Genomic DNA, 20,031 nt, shown 5'->3' on the forward strand with positions numbered 1-20,031 from the left:
AAAACTGATAGAGATCTTTAATTTAAAAACCAAGTAAGTTTATTCATTGGGAAAGTACAACAAAATACCCCAGGGATAGTGCATTCCACTCCAACAATTAAAATTGCATTAAGAAGCAGATAGGAAGGTCTGAGCCTTAAAGAGAACTGGTACAAAAGCTAGTGCTTTTCTTTGTTTCAATATATTTATCTTTGGGTGACAGATATAGTCACTGATTAATTTTTTAGGTACTTAATTTACAATTTCATTGCTTCTACTTGCAAGTCATTCTGTTCCTTAAAGATGCTAGCTTGGGACTGGAGGACCATAATCTGCAGGCACTTAAGAGGGGGTAGTTTTGAAAATGTGGGGATGTAGGGCTCAGTCACATACTTACTGTTGGGAGGAGACCCAGCTGGGAGCTACTAGATATTCTAAGTAGATATTGCCCCCAACTGTTTCTCTCTAAAATCTGAGGTATGCAAAAAAAGTCCAGTTCCATTCATAAGAGCAGTTTCTGCTGCAGCTGAGGGGGTGCAAGCAGGCAAAAGGAGAGCACAGGATTACAGCAACCTTACACCAGGTGTTGCTCAAAGGAGCTGCTAGTTTCTGGTCACCGAACCAATTTTTACTGTAGAGGTAATTCTCTTGGAAATGCTGCAGGTAGGTCTCGCACCCATAGCAGCCTATTCCCATTCATACTTGTTACTGCACTTCAGCTAAGCTTTACAAGCCCAATAGGATTCTTTAACACATAGCAATTATGTATCTTTTGCTAGCACTTTCTGCCCAATGATTTCAAAATACTTCATGAGCATCACTGAACCAAGACTAAAACTCTCTGACATACAGGTATTTTAAAGGGAACAGAGTACAGTAAATGTCTGCAACAAAATGGCAGTAGAATTCAGCTCCTGAGTCCCACTCCTGAACTTACCCTTCTTTTCCTTTTAAATTCTTTTTCTCCCCCAACCTATTTCTTACAGCAAGAAGGACTACATTTATTCTGCAGAAGTTTATTAATCCCAATACAGACAAGTGACTTCTAGTATGATGACATTAGCTCCCAAGTTGAAATGGAGGTTGCCTGTCCAGTCCACATCAGCATGATCTCCTGGTCTCAGCTGTCTGTATTTGGTTTATGTCTCTTGACTCTGCTGTTCTCCTGATGGTGACTGTCTTCAGAAGGTGCTTGGCCCTTTCCATTTGTCCCAGATTCCTCTGGAAATTTCTGACCCTCAGCCAACACCTGCCGAATAGTCATATTAATGCGGGAAGACTGCAAGTACTTGGCACAGACCTGCCAATCCTCATCAGAGCTGTGCTCAATGACTGAGCCAACAGGAAGGTCTGAAGAAAGTGCTTGGTCCAGGCATGAAGGCAAATCTGTCCCTTCAGGGTTGGGGAGGACCCGGGGGACAGCATGGTACAGCAGACGGCTGAAGCCAGACATCACCATGATATCTCCACTGTGCATGAACATTGCTGTTGGGGCCTCCTCCCGCTTCAGGCCCCCAAGCAAAAATATCGAGGATTGCCCAAAACTAGAGATGGTATGAGGATGGAGAGAGAAGAGAAAACAAATTCAGGTAGAGAACAATTATATGTACATAAAGAAAATATTAGCAGCTACATCCCTTTATTAAAAAAAAAAAAAAATCCCAACCAAGAAAACCAGATGGACTAGAAACAACTTTACAATGAGAACATGGAAAACAGACTAAGAGGCCTGGTTCAAGGCAGGCACAGTGTGAGCAGTTGCCCTGCCAGGTTTGAAGCTCTGCTGAGGTATTTCATCCTTGCCTGCTAGTACCCAGTTGCCACTCTGCTGCTTTAGAACAGAACTGTGTTCTGTGCAAAGAGCTCTTCTGCTCCAGGCACCACATCCACGCTATTCAAGCAGTCTTCAAAGAAAAACCTATCGCTTGAGCTACAGCTTCCTACTATTCAAATCTTCAGGGAGTGAAGATTATATACACCCAATCAGCAAAGTACACCATACTGACTTCCTATAACCATATGCAACCATCAGAAAAAAGCCACCAATCCTTCCACAACACTCGAGTACTTTCCTTGACTCACCTGAATGATAAAAGGGGCCAAGAATGGTCTAGTTCAGACTCATCCACATGAATTCCCAGTGAAGAGTCAAAATGATAGTAGTTCAAGATCCCTGCTTGGGCTTGGAAACCCCAGAACCCGCAGGCTGCAGCCACTTGTTCCGACAGGAATGCGAGGTCTGAGGGGAAAGGAGTGTGGTGATTTGCTGAGTACTTCTGGAGGAAGGAGAGCGGAAAAAAAAAAAACAACAAACCACACCCAGAACATCAGAGCAGCAAATACAACTGGAAACAAACATTGAATGAGAACTCATAAGTTTGGCTGATAGTCATGGAGAAGGACATCATATTTGCCTGGAAAATGACTACAACATAGGCAGAACCACAGCAAGTTTACCCCTTATCATTTAATTCTGGTCCTATGCTGAGACTGCCAGAGATTCAATTAATCATGGAGTTAATAATTATATCCGGATGGCAAACCTGAAATCAGTAAGATTCGTACCTAAGGTTAGTACCAACATCCTGAGGATCTACTTGGTCACTACCTAAAGCTGCCAATAGAAAGACAGTTCTGTATCTCATCAACAGAGCTCTGAAACAAGCATCTTTGTTCCTTCTTTGAAGATTAAACCAAACAGGAATCAGTTGCAAACCTACTTTTTCTCTCCCCCATGAGTGATTCTGAGAGGACTGGAAGGGAATAATCAAGTTTTTGTTAAGGCCACCCTATAATAGGCTGACCTGGTAAATATAAGGCTACAAGCAGATTTGGTTACATATCTGCAATATACTGATATTCTGCATATTCAATATACTGATATTCTGCATATTCACTCTGCCATCCTTTCTCAGCCTCTATCTGACTCAGTCTTATGAAAAAGTTTCTTTTGGTCAGGAGCCCCACAATAGCTGTTATTTGGTAAGACTGTACTATACTGGCTAAAACTCTTAAGTTCAAAGTCACATCAGCAGCAGTCTCTTCCTGCTCTCACTCACCCCTCCAAAGAGGAGTAGTTTCTCAGAAGTAGCTGTCTTCAAGCACTCAAGGTCATTCTCACCTTAAGTAGTTAACGACGCTTTTGTGACCATCCCTTTTGGTAGGGTAAAAATGCTCACTTACCCTGAAATAGAGTCACAGGTCTAGAGCTGAGTGTATGCTACCATGTTACCTTTCAAAGGAAAGAATGCAGCAATGGACTTTTGCTGTTAAATCCTTCACAGTAAGCTAATACAGATTAAAATGTAATTACAAGCATGGGTTGTTACAGCCATTCCTCAAGACTGTCTTCGAGGATCATAAGCATTTTATTCCATGATACCCTCCTCTGTCTGCCATTCTGAGTGCTTATAGCTAAGAAAAATGGAGAATTTAATTACAATACCTTAGTATCCCAATTATAATGGTAACCAAGGGTCACCCAGCGCAGCTTCTCCAATAAGCTTCTGGGCTCCCGTTTACTGGAACCTTTCCTTCTGCAAAATGGAAAGAAATAGGATATGTGTTAATTTCTGAGGGGTTTTCTGGTAGTGCAGCATACAGTAATGAGATTCACTCATCCATATGACAGCCTATTAAAACTATCAATGCTAAACTTTTATTTTCAGTGCCATTATTTTTTTCCTCCAAAGACCTTGAAAATTCACTTCATGCAATTTGTGCAAGCTGTAGGGCCTACTGCCAACTGCTGTCAGTTTGAAAGCTTGTATTTGCAACACGGTACATAACAGGTTATCAGATGGAGACAACACAATGAACTAGTGCAGATTTACAAGTCAGAATTAAGCATGTACGATTTGAGCACCTGAAAGTGAAAGAACAGAATCTGTGAAGATCGAAAAGCTGCAAACACAAGGAAAAAATATTCTAGGCATTTAATGGAGAATGACAAGACAGGAAAACGCTTCGCCTGACAGTGAAGCATATCAAGCTGCATAATACTGCAAAGGACTGTTAGTTCTACTACTCGGTACTTTTGCAAGAAGTCCTTAGGACAGACTGACTCAACGTTCAGTAAGAAGCAAGACTGCTCTAGCTATGACCATACACTTCTTGTAATGTCAAGAAGTCTAGATTGCAGGTGTCTCCTATCCAGACTGCTATGCAGGACAAAAAACTGTTCTTCTCAAGTGACAACCCTAATGCAGAGGGACTCAGTGGTCTGAAGCCACATGCCAATTTACCATTCTTACTTGAAGGTGATGAAGGCAGGAGAGACCTCAGGGATGGGCTTTTACTATGGCCTACATAAAAGTCCTTAAAAAGTTACAAAGAGTATTACTATAGTAAATCAGATAGAAACATGCTAGTGACAAATACAAAAAGGAAAGCACACATCTATCTTCTAGTCCACTTATTCCAGCAATTTCAGCTTCTTTTCTCAAGGTAAGTCGTGTGTTATGGTAAAGAAAGAAAGAAAAGGGAAATGTACTCAGAACATCATGATAAACAGTAGCACCAGATGGTTGGTTCTCATTTATAGCCTCATTAGTTCAGTAAGACATGCTCTCTTACAAAATAGCATTTATATTTGTGCTGCCATGGTCAAGTCTCAGCAAAGCATCTGCATTTAATGTGTATTTCTACCTGGATACACAGCTTGTTTCTGCCCTTCAACTGTACTGTACTGATAGCTCCTAAGCTAAAGCAGGAACAGGAGTAAAAGGCCAGTTTCTTTACCTTTAGTAATTTTTCATAGCTCGCTGATTATTGAAAGAAGGTAATCTTGCCAGTTTCCATCTTTGTCATAGGGTAATAGCAACTGCAATTACCATAATGCAGCAACACAGTAACTGTCAAATATATGCTGCTTGGAACAATTTATGGAGCCTACAAGCAGGTAACACAGCATTTAGAAAAGGGAGAGCCCACAACTCGTTCCTCTACATTTTTCAATCAACAAACTTAATGTTCATAATTAAACATTTTTAGCACATGCCTTTTGAAAGTGCCCTTCTTCTTTCACTACAGTGCTAGAGTGTTTGCACAACAGCAGGAACCCCAATATGCTCGGTAGATCCTTATTCCCAGAACTTAGTATTTTGCATGCGATTTCACACGTGATTGCTAAGGAGAGGAAAGTCTGAGTGTTATGTATCTGGAAACAATTTGTTCCTAGAGCTGTAGCAGCAGGTGCTCCTACAAGAAAGCACAGAGAAATTCTGGTATAACTATGTTAGAAAGAGAACAAGACTGAACAGCAGGGGGGCTTTTGTCTGAAGCTCCCTTTTTTCTTTATTCACTAGTAAATGATTGCATCTATAAAATCCTCCCAGCCTTTTCCTTATACACAAGGATATATAAATCCCTTTAGGGGATTTATATAGGGATGCTCTACCCCCTTTTATGCTTTTAATTGTCCCCAGCCTAAAAAAAAAATACCCAAACTCCACTTCGTGAAGAAAGCATAGCATACATTTTAGGAACTGTATGAACTCTCCCTACCTTGCGATTCCTGCATCCTGAAAAGAGCAGATAAGCCATGACCCAAGCAAATTTATGCATCTTCCTGATGGCTTTAAAAAGCATTAAAGTTGTGTCCAATCTTGGAAGTAGATCTCTTTTTAGTTAAGCACTCTGTTTCTCCCCTCCCTGAAAGGCTCTCACTCCAGATACTAGATAAGTTGGCTAGTCTGATCCCCTGTCCCCTAGGTAGAAGCACAAATACAACAGTTTGCTCACTTGAAGACTCAGGCAAATCTTAATAAAACTGCCAGTGTTTCTGCCAGCCATCACTCTTCCAAGCACTGTTTTCAACTGAACTGGATTCAGCTGCAAATTAACCTCTGTTCTGATCATTCTCTGTGCGCACAGGAGGTGCTGCTGGGAAATGCCTGTCAAGCTGTAACAGTACCCCACTTTTTTCAGCTGTAGGGCACAATGCACAATACTTTCAAAGAACAATTTTTCATCCTTGATGGAACACAAAAAAAGGTGTCTCAATTTCTATAACTAATTCTGAGTGAGCCTGGAAAACACAAGTGGGGGCATAACTTCTCTCCTAGGTGCAAATATTTAGAAGTCCAAATCCTGCTTTTGCCATTCCACATCTTGTAGATGTTAAGAGTACTTTTGAAGAAAAATCTCAGCATGTCAATTTTACTAAGAGACTGAGGTGGGAGATGAGAGTTGTAGGGAACTCTGGTCACTCCATCACATGAAACAATCATTGTGAAAAATGAGCAGTGAAATCAACAAGGTAATGATAAATATTCAAATAACTAAAAGATTGTGTACTGTAAATAGTGTCTATCTTGTATGTATTTTTACAGGTCACTAATTAAAAAACAAAGTCTTTAAAACTTGGACTTTAAAACTTTCTACTTGACTTCAAAACTTGGACAAATTCTCCATTAATTTCCAAATCAGGTAGAGGAAAGGGAGCTGCGTCAGCCACAGAACTCTGAACCTGTGGGAATCTTGCAGAGTAAACAGGATTGCCATTAAAATGGTACATTTAATCACCATCTCAGATTGAATGAAAACAAAAAAACCCCAAACCAAAACAAATAAATACTTCGGAAAATAAAAACACAGAAACTAGTGGACTTGAGAAGTTCAAAAAAGTGCAGACAACAGCCTTTCAATTACAGTATACTAGGTCCGGGAAGTATGCTAGCTCTTCTTCCCTAGTATGAGTGAGCTGTCTGGAAAGGATCCCTTTTGCCTCAGGAAAACTGAGGCCTAGAGGGACCTCATGGTTCCACTTGTAGCAGAGCTTAGCAAGCTTCCAAGCATCATGATATCAGCCAGGGTCACTATTTTACATTTGACTGATGGCTTTGGAATAGTTGGCTACTAGAAAATCCCATTGTGAATGTGAAAGCAGAGAATGAACAAGGATGCACATCAAGCCATGAAAAATCCATCTTTAACTTGGCATATCTGACACCATCTGTATACTGCCAGCATGTACACAATCTTTTTCAGCTTCCCTTCCCTGCTCATTTTTCTTAGACCTTCTCAGAGCTGAGACCTTCTGGCTCCATTAGTTTGGACCACCAAAAGTAATTGTGGACTTACCTCAGCTGCTCCTTGCTCTGTCCCCACAGGTCAATGGTCTTCTCAGGAGCCATGTGCAGGTCCAGGTTGCAGACATTGGGTTTCTGGGTGTATAGCTTGAGACACTGTTTCACCCAGTGACGCTGGCAGCCCGGAAGGAAAGGGTTTGGTATGAAAATAAATCCTGACCACAGAGAAAAAGGGAGGGGGTGGGGAGAAAGTATGATTAGGCATTTCCCTGTTTTTTCTAAAACCAGAGCAAAGGACAGGGGTTGGAGGTACTGAAAAAACACCTTAGACATACAACTACTGACTTTGCATGTAAGCTGATGGAATCTATTAACAGGTCTGAACAGTTAAGTTAAAATTTATTGTTTTTTTCAGTACAAACAAATGGTGGCCATAAGGTAGAAAGCAGGGAGGGCAGCCAATGCTGATCCAAGTCAAAAATGACAATAAAGGACATATTTGTGTAAGGCATATTGATTACAGGTAGATAAAGGAGTAAGAACTTGGAAAGCCAATTACTTTGGAGTAAATTTGGTTTTGAAATGATTCAGCAAGATTTTTCTCTTGAACCCTGCGAAGTTAAAGTAATTCTGGCCTAGTTTTTCTAGACTTCAAACTAACCTTGTTGCTGCCTCTGAACTCATACTGTCTTCTTATTGCTACTTCAGTGTCATGAACTGCAGAGAGCAGTCCACGGGCTGAGCAAGTCTCTAGTAACATAAACTGTCCTCTCCTTTGCTTCATGCTTATGTTCAGGTAAGTCTGGTTGTATCAGTCTTTGTATTTTGGTATGGTAATACACAAAGGGGATGAAAGTCAAATTGTATCCCAAACTGCTTGTTGCTGACTGCAAATACTTTGCAGTCATGTTAATTAACAAAACAAACCAAACATGTAGCTAGTCTGCACATTCATTTAGCCAGGCACCTCAGGCAGAGTTCAAGCAGCAGCCCAAATAAGAGGGTTAGCAGAGATGTAATGGATTGATTGGGTCTATATCTTAATAAACAAGAGTCCTTGACATAAGATCTGCCATCACCAAGAGTGCTAACAGGATTCTTCACTGGAATTCTCTCCAGCACCCCAGGGGTGTTTCCTTCCAGGCCAGGGTCGACAGTATTGATGAATGAGTGTCTGATGGGAAGATGCTATTAATGTGTATTGTACCTACTCTGAGAATCAAGGCATTCTCTCAAAGACTGTCAATTCAGTAAGACTCACCAACACAAAATTCACATACAAACAGAGATAAGGGTATAAGAGGAACAAAGGAAAAGGAGGTTTCAAGGTTTTGCCCTACTGTGTCTTTTTGAACTTCTCAGTCATATCAAGTTAAACAGAGATAAAAATAGATGAAAAAGGAAGAAGCAAGGCTAGGAGTCTCAGTAGGATACAAACTTGCCTTGTGGCCTTATGAAAGTGGTAATAAAAGCACAGAAAAAGCTTCCTGCCAGCATATCTCACAGACCTCACAAGATTAAATTAACTGGTTAGAAAAGAGCCTTCAGTGTATTAATAATATATTGTCATTCATTTCACTCCATTCTCTGCACCTTCAGACTATGGCAGCCTTCTGATAGGTCTGGTTACAAGAAGTTTCTTTGCCAGAACCATTAAATTTACTTTCTGTTGGCCTCTGCGTAGAACAGAATAATAATATTGCCCTTCCCGCCTACAGCTTTTGATGTGGGGTTCTCAAAGCACTTTACTACATTCATGAAATTACACTCTATTATGTATGTATTATCTCCAGGTATTAGTGAAGGAATTGAAGCCTGGAGGGCTAGTTACACACAGACCTGAGAACAAGAATCCAAATTTTATGACTCTTGTATCAGAAGCTTAGAACATGCTCATGTCTCCCCAAACCTTTCATTGCTTACTCCTAAGAAACCAGATCAGTCTAGATTTACAAAAGCAAGAACAACTAAAAAGTGGGTTACTGCTATGCTTCTGATGTCAAGAAAGGCAGAAAACCCTGAATTGCTAACAGTTGCAGAGTTTTACTATAAAATTCTACACTAACGTTCAAGACTAATAGTTCCTGTGAGGGCCAACAGTGCTAGAAATCAGTGACTTACCACACATGGGAGGGAGAAGAGTAAGAAATATATTTCTGTAGCAATCTTTCTAAGTTGACTAAAGAACACCACAGACAAGCCTTGAAGTTAACACAATTGAGCCTCTTGGCCTTGAAAGAGTTGGTCTGAGTGGAATGGCCAAAAGATGAATTCTTTGGGGATCTGCCTACTAAAGGAATCTGCCTTGCAGAAGCAGATGCAGTTCTCTTACTGCAGCAAAATCTTGTGGCACACTAGGAACTAATTTACACCTGGTAAAAGTAGTCTCCAGCCTCAGTCAAAGGAAGGATAAGACACACAGATGTCTAGCAACAAGAACAACCCCTCATAAAACCAATTTGTGTCAGTTACAAAGACCCAAAGACAGCATCACCCACATCTCACAGAACTCAGGACACTGCAACAGAAATTCACCCAGCTTCCTTAGTCTTATATTTCATTGCTCACTGTGGGGACAAAACCAAATGACTTCCCTTCCATATGCCCACAGACAAACTAAAGAAATTCTAACTTATTTTAGAGCGCTATTGGGGCAGTTGGTTAAATATCTTATAGTGCTTTAGGATGTCCAGATAAAGGTAGCTGGAAAAGGATAAAATATTATTCTTGTCCACACATGACTTGATTCTAAACAGGACTGAGAATTCGTTAATATATTTGCATTTCATTTTAGTGAAAGGTTTTTCTTTGTCAAAGCAGAAGAAAAATGCAGTTAAGTGGAACACTTGTGATCCCCCCCTCCATGTAATTGCAAGGAAAGACGTTTAGACAGACATAAAAATGACAAGTGAGACCAAGCAAGGGCAGCTATAATATGACAGGTAAGTGGAACAAAAAATTTATAGAGGCAAGAAGAGGTGGAAGCCTTTCTCCTGAAGTTATTCCATTCCTTGTGTATTAATCATGCCAGATGGCTAGCATGGCTGCCTCAGCTTCAGAAATAGTAGGCTGGCTTCATAGCAACCCACACAGACACTGACTACAGTCCTGATGAACCAAAAGAAACATGAGAAAAAACAAAATCAAACAAACTAAAATCCCTGAAATGAGGATCTGGGGAACTACAAACTCATCAGCCTTACCAAAGCCCCTGGTAAGATTACGGAGCAAACTTTCATGACAGCCATTTCCAGACACAATGTGGTCGGGAACAGCCAGCATGGATTTACTGAAGGCAAATTTTGTCTAACCAGCCTTACTGCCTGCTACAGTGAGATGCCCAGACAAGGGGAGAGCAGGGGATGCTGTTTACTTTGGCTTTAGCAAAGTTTTCCAGTTGGTCTCCTGCAGCATCACTGGAGCCAAACTGGGGGCTCATGGATTTTATGGGTAAACTAAAAGGGTGAGCAGAAGCTGGCTGGGCCACCAGGCTTAAAGAATAGTGATTTGATGGTTTGAAGTCTAACCAGTGGCTGTTATGAGCTGCGTTCCTCAGGTTGATACTGGGGCCGAGACTGATAACTACATCTACACCAACAACCTGGACGATGGGACAGTCATCCTCATCATACTTACAGGTAACACTAAATTGGGGCAGCAGTGGTTATGCCGGAGGCTACTGCCACTGGAAGGGACCTTGACAAACTGAAGGAATGGGCCAACAAGAACCTTAGGAAGCTCAACAGTGATAATCCTGCACCTTGGGCAGAATAACCCCATCCAACAGTACGATCTGAGGACCAGGAAGCAGCTCTAAATCAAAGGACCAGGGGGTCTTGGAGGACAAATTGAGCACGAGTCAGTAGTGCACCCTTGTGGCAATAAAGGCTGATTACACATTGGCCTACATTAGTAAGAGCTACCTAAAGGGGCATTATAGAGAAGGTGGAGCCAGATTCTTCTCAGAGGTGCATAGCAAGATTATGAGAGGCAACAGTCACAAATTACAGCAAGGCAAATTTTGATTAGATGGGGGGGGGGGATCACAAGAAGAGTGGCCAAACACCGGAACAGGTGCCCAGAGAGGGTGTGTAATCTCTGACCTTGGAGATTTCCAAAACTCACCCATACAAAGCTCTGAGCGACCTGATCTAACTGTCAACTTGACCCTGCTTTAAGCAGGGAGTTGCACTAGACCTCTAGAGGCCCCTTCCAACCTAACATCTTTCTGTGATTCTACCAGGTGACCTGCAAACCTAAGATCCATTTCAGTTTTTGAAATAATCTGCCTAATGAAATTACTTTGTACCTTGAATAGGACAAGAGATTCTTATTCACTTATTGTACTCGGTGTTCTACACCAGCAAGTAGATGCCACACTTCACCCTTGAAATGACTGTATTTCAGCCACTTATCTCATTTTCATGATGTATGTTGAGGAAAAATAGATGCTACAGAAATACAAAATCTCTATCAAAGGCAACAGGAATCCATTCTCATGAGGGATGGTCTGGTTGATCAGAGACTGTGAAACAACTGGCCCTTCTGTTCTCACCTTCATATATATTGCCACATTCCACCCTTTAGCTGACTCATTTGTCCTCCTGCACTTGAAATAACATTAAACTACACTTAGGCAAACCAAAATAGCTTTTTCAGGCAGGGCAAGGAGGATAGGATGGAAGAGGCCCGAATCCAAAGCAACAAGGTTGCGTTTAATTTTTCTTGAAATCTACCTACCCGGATACCCATTGAGGCCATAGGCTTTCCACTGGCTAACTGGCTGTAATCCTGCTCTGTAGGCATCTTGATCACTGACTGAAGAAATACTGAGCTGTGATCTGAATACCTGGCAAAAGAAAACAGATCTGGTTAAAAAGAAAAAAAAAAAAGGAAGAAATGCAAAACTCGTCCCAAAATAGCACCTATAAGAAAGAGTGCTACCATATTCCAAGGTAAGTCTTGTGAAAATGCCAACTGTACCACAGAACTATTGTCTAAACAACTGTGACCAAAACAGGGCATGTTGCTAACATAGCTAGTATGTACTCAACACAAGAATCAAAAGGCACCTACAGTTTTTACAATACTTAGGGATCAGGAGAGACATCCTCCATTCATAAAAAACCCCAAACAATTTATACCAATAAGAAAAAATTCTGCACTATTTGTCCATTTCGACAGTACAGCCTCATCATTATAAAACATTCTGGTAATTATCAATCTCCATTAGAGGGCAACATTTAGTACCCATAACACTTTATGCCTTCAAAGAATGTTCCAAATACAAGTTGCTCATGATCCCATAAGGTAGATTACTATTCTCATCTGTAATTTACAGAAGGAGAAGTAGTACAGTGATGAAGTGGCCAAAGTTGTCTGATGTGAAGGACTGCAGAAACCCTGTAATTTCTGAACACCACATTGCCACTTCTGTTTCCAACAGCAGAGTTAACAGCTCAAGGCTTAACAAGATATATTTTCTTGATGTACTCTCTTGGGTCACAATAGCACATGTATTTAAGCTGCAATAAGCCAACACTTGCTGAAAAAACCAAACTCATCCACTGTGTTCCCACTCCCTTCTTCCCTTAGGACTGGGAACTGTCTTAGGGAGGGCGGAGTAGAGGCAGGTTGGTTTTGTTCTGGCTTAATTCCCCAGTCCAGCTTTCCATGTGGCTGTGCAAAAGTACAGGCTCGTATAAGGAAAGAGCTGGCCAGGCATAGTGGGAATAAGCAGGCAGAGACAGGCAAGACTTTGTTTATGACAATTTAAAATGTATATGAAATTAAGGTCTTTGCACGCAGACTCTGCAGTGGTGAATGTGTAAATCAGTCTCTCTGCAGGCTGACAGCTCTGGTTAACGTCTTCTGAGCAACGAGTCTAAATTATGTATATAGAATTTGTAAGAAAACTCTTAAACTAGTGCCAGGCAGCAGCTTCTGGCAACGTGCTCAGTTTTACCAAATTTTCAGCTCTCTGCCAAAAGCAGCTTTGCAACTGCCAGCCTTAAAGAGCTTAGTTCAGAGTCCTGTCTACAGAACGTCCCCAGGAACGCTCTTCCTTTGACTATGACTCTGCCACCTCTCTGCCTTCTCAAACTGCTTACACACCAGCTGCTGCCAGGGCTTCTGGAGAACAGGAGCTGTTTCTATGCTGAAGAATTACATGTGCTGAATCAGTTAAATAAGCCTGGTAGCAGGGCAGCTGGGGTATGTCACACTTCACTGGAGAGCTCAATCACTTGAAGCAGTTTTCTGAAAGAAAAGGAACAATAGTATCTGGGCCAATTTGCCTGGCCTGTAGCTCTTCTTAAAGAGAAAAGCCAGATGTTTTTAACCCAGGGGAAAGCGGAATAAAAGATGCTTTCACTAGTAAGCTATCAACTGATCTTAGAAGGTAACAGGCACAGAAAGAATGATATAGAGAGGGGACAGATGCTTGTGATGCTTTCAAGTACTTTGAATTTCCCAGAAGGGCTGTAATGCTGGAATCCTTTATTTGATAAAGGATTGCAGCAAGCTCAAGAAAGGCTGAAATGTTAACAACTCCCTTGTTTAATGCTAACGCCTTGAACAATTTCATATGGGCCAGGTTTTGTGTCCTGTTAACAATATCAAAATTATAGTCTGAAAAGATAGAAAAATATATATTCTAATAGAACAATAAAAAGAAAAGGCTAAGCATTTGAACTATGAAAAATCAGGCAAAGTTTCATTTTAACTATATTCCCTACTCCCTTTTTTCATATAGACGCATACGTAGAAAAACCCTGGTTAACAATACTTCAGCAGATATCCGTTATTCTTTTGTAAGGTGACAAAACAGAAGATGAGTTTAAAGAACCACTTCTCCATCACTCAAGACATGGTAAACTACTAACCATGATGTGATACTTTCAGATGTGCTCCTGACTGCGAGACCCTAATCCATTGCAACGGCTGGACTTGCCCTGATGGCTAAGCCAAACGTTATCATACAGGAGTAACAAAGGATAATAAACTTTACCAAGGGGAAGACAGCAAGAACCCTGGGCACGCACTGCACAGCAGGTGGAAGCTGATCCCAGCTCCCTTTCTGGTCCACCCAGGTATTTCAGGGCCAAGACAAGGACCAGCAGGGCCAGAAGACAGCATCAGCTCCAATAGCAAAACTTGCTTTTTTCCATCCACGTGTTCCTTTGCTTCCCTTAAGTAACACGGGTTCTATTAGAGGCTTTGGAGATCCCTTACTGCAGTGTAGAGAGCTAATTAAACATTATGGGAATAAATAAACATAAGCAAAAATGGTAAATCTGTGAACAGGCAGCATGCTGGCCAGGGGCGACTGGGAGAGCACCTTGTGCCCTCAGGCAAGGTCCCATAACCCCAAAGGCAGCCGGCCCAAGGGGACCCTGGGCAAGCCTGCCTCTGGGTCCCGCGGGCAGAGGGGTGCTGGGCCCTTAGAGCTGCACGCCTGTCCTCAGCTGCTCGCCTCTAATCACGCAACTAGTTTTTAAACGTTATAGCGACCCGTAAGGGGCTCAGCGCTGGAGGGCAGCGCCTTCTAGCCAGTAACGGGACGGCATTAGAGACTTGGCGTCGAGCACGAAGGGAAGCAGCAGGTGGAGAGAACCGGCTGCGGCAACACGGCCACAGCACCGCGCTGAAACACCGCGACACCGCTCAGAGGGCGGGGCGAGCTCGGAGCGCAGCGCGCCGCACCGCCCGGCTCCTCGCCGCGGGGCGAGGACAAGAGGAGCCCAGCGTTACCTGGCCCCCCGGCACGGAGAAATCCACCACGCCCCGCAAGTCCGACGCGTCGCGTTGCCGGTAGAAGCGAAAAAGCCGGCGGAAGGCGTCCTCTCCGCCCTCCCGGGTCACGGCCGCCGCCGCCATTTTGGCCAGGCCGCGGAGGGCGGCGGTGCGCACTGCCGGGGCGGGGCCGGCCGCCCCCCTTCCCGCCGCAGCTCCCAAGATGGCGGCGACCAGCGCGGTGCGGGCGGTGGGGCGCCGCTCCAGGAGGCTGTTCGACATCTTCGTGGCTGAGGTTCCCTGGACAGTGTCGAGCAGTGAGTCTTCACCACCCCCCTCAGCCCCCACCGGTGCTAGGGCTGGCGCGGGCCGGGCGGCGCGGGAGGAGGCCGCCCCGCGGGAGGAGGCGGCCCCTCCGCATGTACCGACACAGGCCGTGGGGGCCGGGCTAGGGCGGTTGCGGCTGCGCGGGGGTGCTGGCCCCGTGTAACCGGTTGTGCGTTTCCCCCACAGAGGAGCTGAAGGAGTACTTCTCCCAGTTCGGGTCAGTACAGAGGTGCCAGCTGCCGTTTGTGAGTACCCGCTCATCCTCCACGCCGCTGCTCGTGTCTTCTCGGTAAAACGGGGAAGAGCCGCCGGCTGGTGCTCGCCGGGCCCCGGCACGGTTGGCCCTGCTGCTGGGGCCCTGCCCCGAAGCCGGTTCCCCCACTCCCTCGGAGCTGCTTTCTGGAAGCCTCTTTGTACTCGTCAGATTTTCGGTGCTCTCCACCCTTAGTTCCTTCTCGCAGTGGGTGCCGCCGCTTGTCTGCGAGCTGTAGGCCTCATTGAAGCTTAGTGGTTTCCATTGGCTTTGAAAGAGCTCTAGAAAGCACATCCCTCAGATCCTGCTGATGCTGCCATTTCTGAATAATTAACCTAAAAGTGCTTTGAGCTTCTCTATCATCGTGTTTTCTTTCTTCTGACAAAGAATAAAGTGCTTATGTGCCTGGGCTCACTGGCCTAAAAAATCTAAAGGTGTGGGTAGGAACCTACAATCTTTTCCTGCTGTGGGTTCATACCCCATCCAGAGTGTGGGACTAACACAAAACCCACAACCTCTTCAGGATGCTCTCAAGCTGTCAGCTGTTCATGCTTCTGCTGTTTAGGTTATTTATCTTCTGAGCATGTAGGTCAGGGATAACAGTACCTAGTGCAGTTTCTTAGAGATGAACAGTCAAAAAAAAAAAGTCTTCCTTTCCCACTCCGTTACGGATAAATTGCAGGTCGTTGCTGAAGGAGTGGAGGTTCTCCTGCCTGCTCATGTTTCTCCATGTGAAGTAATGGTCTGTTAAATTAAGCTCATTGTGTAGTGAACTTCGGCTAGTGAGCTGATGGGTTCACAATCAGTTGAGGACTAGTTTGGAAATGGAGAAGGATAGGTTGAAACAGTCTGGTTATTTCTGAACACTGAAGCTTAGGTGTCTGCCTGCCACGCTCTATTCCTCAGGCCCGGGATGGTATGCGTTGCTTCATTGTGAAGGCTGGCAGCTTACTGTAAACCTGCCTCCATCACTGATTAAAGCTGAACTGATGCATGTGTGTACGTTTTGATTCAGTGATTACTTTAGGAGCGTTCATTAATACTTAAAACTGCCAGAGGTACAAAAATCTGCCAGCAGTGTAAGACACCCTAATTAAGACATCACTGGGATACTGAAACCGGGCAGTGTGACTACAGTACCTTGTGGGTGAAAACTTCAGCGGTGTTTGGAAGTGCTGCCAGTCCTGCCTGATGATCAGAGTGGCAGAGCTGTTGTGAACTCTGATGGGGATCAGAGATGGGATAAAAGGTACTTTGGTAGACCTGGCTTTTCTGCATTATCTCCTCTTTATTGACAACTGTCTTTTCCAACTGGCAAATTATTCTTAAAAATAACTTTTTTTTTTTCTTTTCAGTGCAGTTAGTGCTTGTCATCTCGAATTGCAGTCTGCTTTCTTAGTATCTTAAGCAGCTGCTTTATCTTGCTGAAGGCTTTTCAAGTACTGTGGCAGGCTTATTTTCAAATCAGGCAGCCATTTAAATGTCAGTTCTGTTGTGACTGGCTTAACAGTAGATAACTACTGCAGTTTGAAACAACCGGCTACGCATTATTCCAGTCTTCAACTATAACTTAAAATCTTAAATTTTTTTATGATAGCTGGACTCAAATTGAGAGAAAGGGATGCAGAACAGCCTCTGCTAGGCCCCCACATGCTGTCAATGAGAGTAAATGTCTTAAAGTGTGAAAAAGGCTTCTGAAACAGCAAGTGTGCTGATTTCTCTGATAATTTCTGAATCCTTAAATTGAATATCCATAGAAAGTTTTTAACAGCCTATGTGAATATTTTCTACAGTAATTGGATTTTATTTTTTTAAACTGGTAACTAGGACAAAGATACAGGCTTTCACAGACGTTATTGCTGGATTAAATTCTCGACTCCACAAGATGTTCAGAATGTGTTTCAGAAGGACTCCCACATACTTGAAGGTGCCAAGGTAATGTGCTAATTCCTTTAATGAAGTAATGTAATGAGTTGAGCTTTTTAATTCTGCCTTTGGTTGGACACAGTAACATCAAAATAGTGCCATACTCATTCCAAGTGTGATTAAGCATTTTGCCACTTGGTGTGCTTTTAATGTTTTTTAAATCGTTAACACTTTTGTTTATTCCCCCCTCTCAACTCGACTCGTTAGGGTCTGAGATCATATAGATACCACAGAGATCACATACAAGAGACCAAAACCTCCTGCTATGCTAAGCTAAGGGAATATGAATGCAGTAAAACTGTTCAGGAACTGCCATGCAACTAGTTATTGTTTGTAATACAGGTTTCTGCAGGTGGATTCCAGCATCTAATTTGGATGTTGGGTGGCAGGGAGAAGATGACAAAGAATGTAAAGCTAAACTTTGAACTTTAGTGAAAATGTCTTTTTTTTCAGCTGTTGTTTTGTACAGGAAAAATCTGCTGCCTGCTTTCATGTGTTCAAGATAACTTTAAATCAGCTTTAGTGTAGCTTTTTTTACTTGCTGTCTCTAACATTTTAAATGTTAGTAAAGGAAAAAATACAACACACTGGCAATCTCAGTGCATTAGTGTATGGTATCAAGAGACAGTGTACATCATCAGTTAAAAACCTTTGGTCTAATACCCATACAAAGGTGTCTCTCATTGACTGGTCAGAGCCAGACAACTGTATCATCTAGCTTCACTGCAGCAAATAAATAGAGCAAAGAAATGGCCATTCCACTGCTTTCCAAACATTTAGTATGCAGTGGTGTTGACAGATAAGGATAAAAGGACAGTGAGTCAATGGCTACCCAAAGCCATTAATAAATTAACAGGTCTCATGTCAAAATCATTAGAAACGTGTATCTAGTATGGTCACTGAAGGGGGGCAAATTACTAAGGCAGACTTTCTTGTAGACTTACGTGTGCTTCAGCTGACCTAGCTACTCAGACCTAATAGTACAGATTGAAGCCATGAGCAACAAGCAGGCTGGTATAACAGACATAATCAATTCATGTCTTTGAATAATTAATAAGAATTCTTCAATATCCTTGTGACAACTAGTTTCTCATTTTGAGACTTTCAATGCTAGGAGATGGTAAATGTAAAATGAATTGGTAAGAGACTTCAGGGATGCAGTATGTTGATTGTGGTAAAGTGTTTTGCTTGACATGGTTCATACTACTGCAGAAGTCTTCATTGGTTATGGTCACTTCAGTACCTATTCCTAAGAAGAGCTGATGTGTGTTACAACTGTGGTGCAAAAGTGGAAGCAGAAATTATGGAGTGGTTTGCTGACTTCAGTCTTAAACAGTGACAAGCCAGGCAATAGGCTGATCCCTCAAATTGGGCTGAAAATAACTAGGATGTTATCTGTATGCAGTTCTCAAAGTAAGTATTAGAAATAGCACAGATGAGTATTTAGTGTCAATTTCTTGGAAATTATTTTGCTGCTTTTTATTCTTGAAGCTGTAAGATAGCCACATTCACTTAACTGCCTAGGCTTTGAGGACTGTACTCTCATAAGAGGTGCAAGAGCTAAGAGGCTTCTTTATAGTGAAATAAAAAGCAGAAGGCAGGCAAGTAGTTTAGTTAGCTGTCTTCATTTCTTCAAAAGTGCAGGCTTCTAGAGAAGCAAAAATACAGGAGCACTTCTCCCACTTTGTTCTAGGCTAGGTTTAGACAGTTACCTTCTATTAGTTCCACTTGAAAGCACAGGCTTTTAAGATGCATTTTGCTGCTACAACTAGCAATTGCTGTGCAAATTATATTCAACTTTCCCATCAGGAGCTTAGCACTTCTGGTTATGGCTCATGAAACGGAACTGGTTATAAACCCATCTTCTGCTTTCCATATGAATGTTTTAGAAGATCAGAAATGAAAAATATTAAACCTTCTTGCCTAACCAATTTGAATAATTTCCATTGTTTTCAGCTCACTCTCAAACAGCAGGCCTATAGAAGACGCAGTCAAAGAAAGAATCAAAGTGAGTGAGCAGTGGAAGGAGGCTTTATTTCACTACATGTAAAGAAACTAAAATAAAGATCACTGAGAAACTATGAATGAGTATTTGTTTTAAAACAGAATCCAGCTGTTTCCCCTCCTTGTTCAAATAAATTGTATAGCCACACTAAAGAAATACTGAATCATAAACTCCCTAGCATCCATTACAGCATAAGACAGTAATTATATACAGCAGGAAAGCTTTTAACAGATGAAGTAAAAGCTTTAGCTACCTACAAAAACTAAAGCTGTAGGAAGGGGCTACATTCTTACCCTGAGATGCTGGGCAACAGGGAATCAGCAAAGTCAGAGCACTTGCTAAAGAGTAATTCCCTTGTGAAATGTTTCAAAGTGGTGTCCATTCCTCCACTCTCCAGGGGTAGCTGTCCTATGTAGAAGAACTAGTGTGTGTGTGTATATATATCCACACGAGAGTTGTGAACTGCCGCATTACAACGCCATCCCCCTATACACCTCTGATATTAAAAATGCCTTTTGCATGAAGTCCAAGCTTGTAGTCCATTTCTCTACCTCTCAAGGAGCAGAGCCATTCAGTCCTTCCTCCTCTTTTTGCTCTCATGCTCGTGTTCTTTAGGGCGGCTGCTATCTGATGGCCGTTTAGAACCACCATGTTGCTTAGCTTCTTCCAGAAACTTGTCCAAACCAAACGGATCCTCCTCAAATTGAACTGGTCCATCTCTGCCCCTCCCTCTGGTGTTACGATCCGAGTTAGAAAACTCTTTGTCAGGAACAAAC

The 20,031-nt window shown here is 42.6% G+C and overlaps 3 protein-coding genes across 3 annotated transcripts in view; 1 reads left to right on the forward strand and 2 right to left on the reverse strand.

The window, feature by feature from the left end:
• ALKBH1 (alkB homolog 1, histone H2A dioxygenase) lies at positions 1–14,934 on the reverse strand. Its single transcript, XM_050898391.1, has 6 exons — positions 14,763–14,934; positions 11,751–11,859; positions 7,063–7,225; positions 3,425–3,515; positions 2,062–2,255; positions 1–1,523 (listed from the first exon to the last, which is right to left on the reverse strand). The coding sequence occupies exons 1-6, from the start codon at positions 14,886–14,888 to the stop codon at positions 1,100–1,102; spliced, it is 1,107 nt and encodes a 368-aa protein (XP_050754348.1). The 5' UTR covers positions 14,889–14,934; the 3' UTR covers positions 1–1,099.
• Positions 14,897–19,345, forward strand: SLIRP (SRA stem-loop interacting RNA binding protein). The gene is made up of 4 exons (XM_050898392.1): positions 14,897–15,061; positions 15,258–15,316; positions 17,152–17,259; positions 19,207–19,345. Exons 1-4 carry the CDS (start codon positions 14,968–14,970, stop codon positions 19,264–19,266), a joined length of 321 nt encoding a protein of 106 aa, XP_050754349.1. The 5' UTR covers positions 14,897–14,967; the 3' UTR covers positions 19,267–19,345.
• The window catches only part of SNW1 (SNW domain containing 1), an 18,649-nt gene continuing 17,877 nt past the window's right edge, over positions 19,260–20,031 (reverse strand). The window contains exon 14 of the mRNA XM_050898390.1: positions 19,260–20,031. Coding sequence (XP_050754347.1) covers positions 19,827–20,031 — 205 coding nt within the window. The 3' untranslated portion in view covers positions 19,260–19,826.

This window comes from Gymnogyps californianus, chromosome 5, assembly GCF_018139145.2.
Source record: "Gymnogyps californianus isolate 813 chromosome 5, ASM1813914v2, whole genome shotgun sequence".
Lineage (NCBI taxonomy): Eukaryota > Metazoa > Chordata > Aves > Accipitriformes > Cathartidae > Gymnogyps > Gymnogyps californianus.

What these genes read in the sequence shown, in the direction of transcription:
- ALKBH1 (XM_050898391.1), bottom strand. Translation starts at nt 14,888, where the DNA reads ATGGCGGCGGCGGCCGTGACCCGGGAGGGCGGAGAGGACGCCTTCCGC. An exon ending in TGGCCTCAATGGGTATCCGG is followed by an intron (nt 7,226 to 11,750) that starts GTAGGTAGATTT and finishes CTCTGTGGTCAG; the next exon opens with GATTTATTTTCATACCAAAC. An exon ending in ATTATAATTGGGATACTAAG is followed by an intron (nt 2,256 to 3,424) that starts GTATTGTAATTA and finishes TCCTTCCTCCAG; the next exon opens with AAGTACTCAGCAAATCACCA.
- SLIRP (XM_050898392.1), top strand. Translation starts at nt 14,968, where the DNA reads ATGGCGGCGACCAGCGCGGTGCGGGCGGTGGGGCGCCGCTCCAGGAGG. An exon ending in TCCCTGGACAGTGTCGAGCA is followed by an intron (nt 15,062 to 15,257) that starts GTGAGTCTTCAC and finishes TTTCCCCCACAG; the next exon opens with AGGAGCTGAAGGAGTACTTC. An exon ending in AGAGGTGCCAGCTGCCGTTT is followed by an intron (nt 15,317 to 17,151) that starts GTGAGTACCCGC and finishes ACTGGTAACTAG; the next exon opens with GACAAAGATACAGGCTTTCA.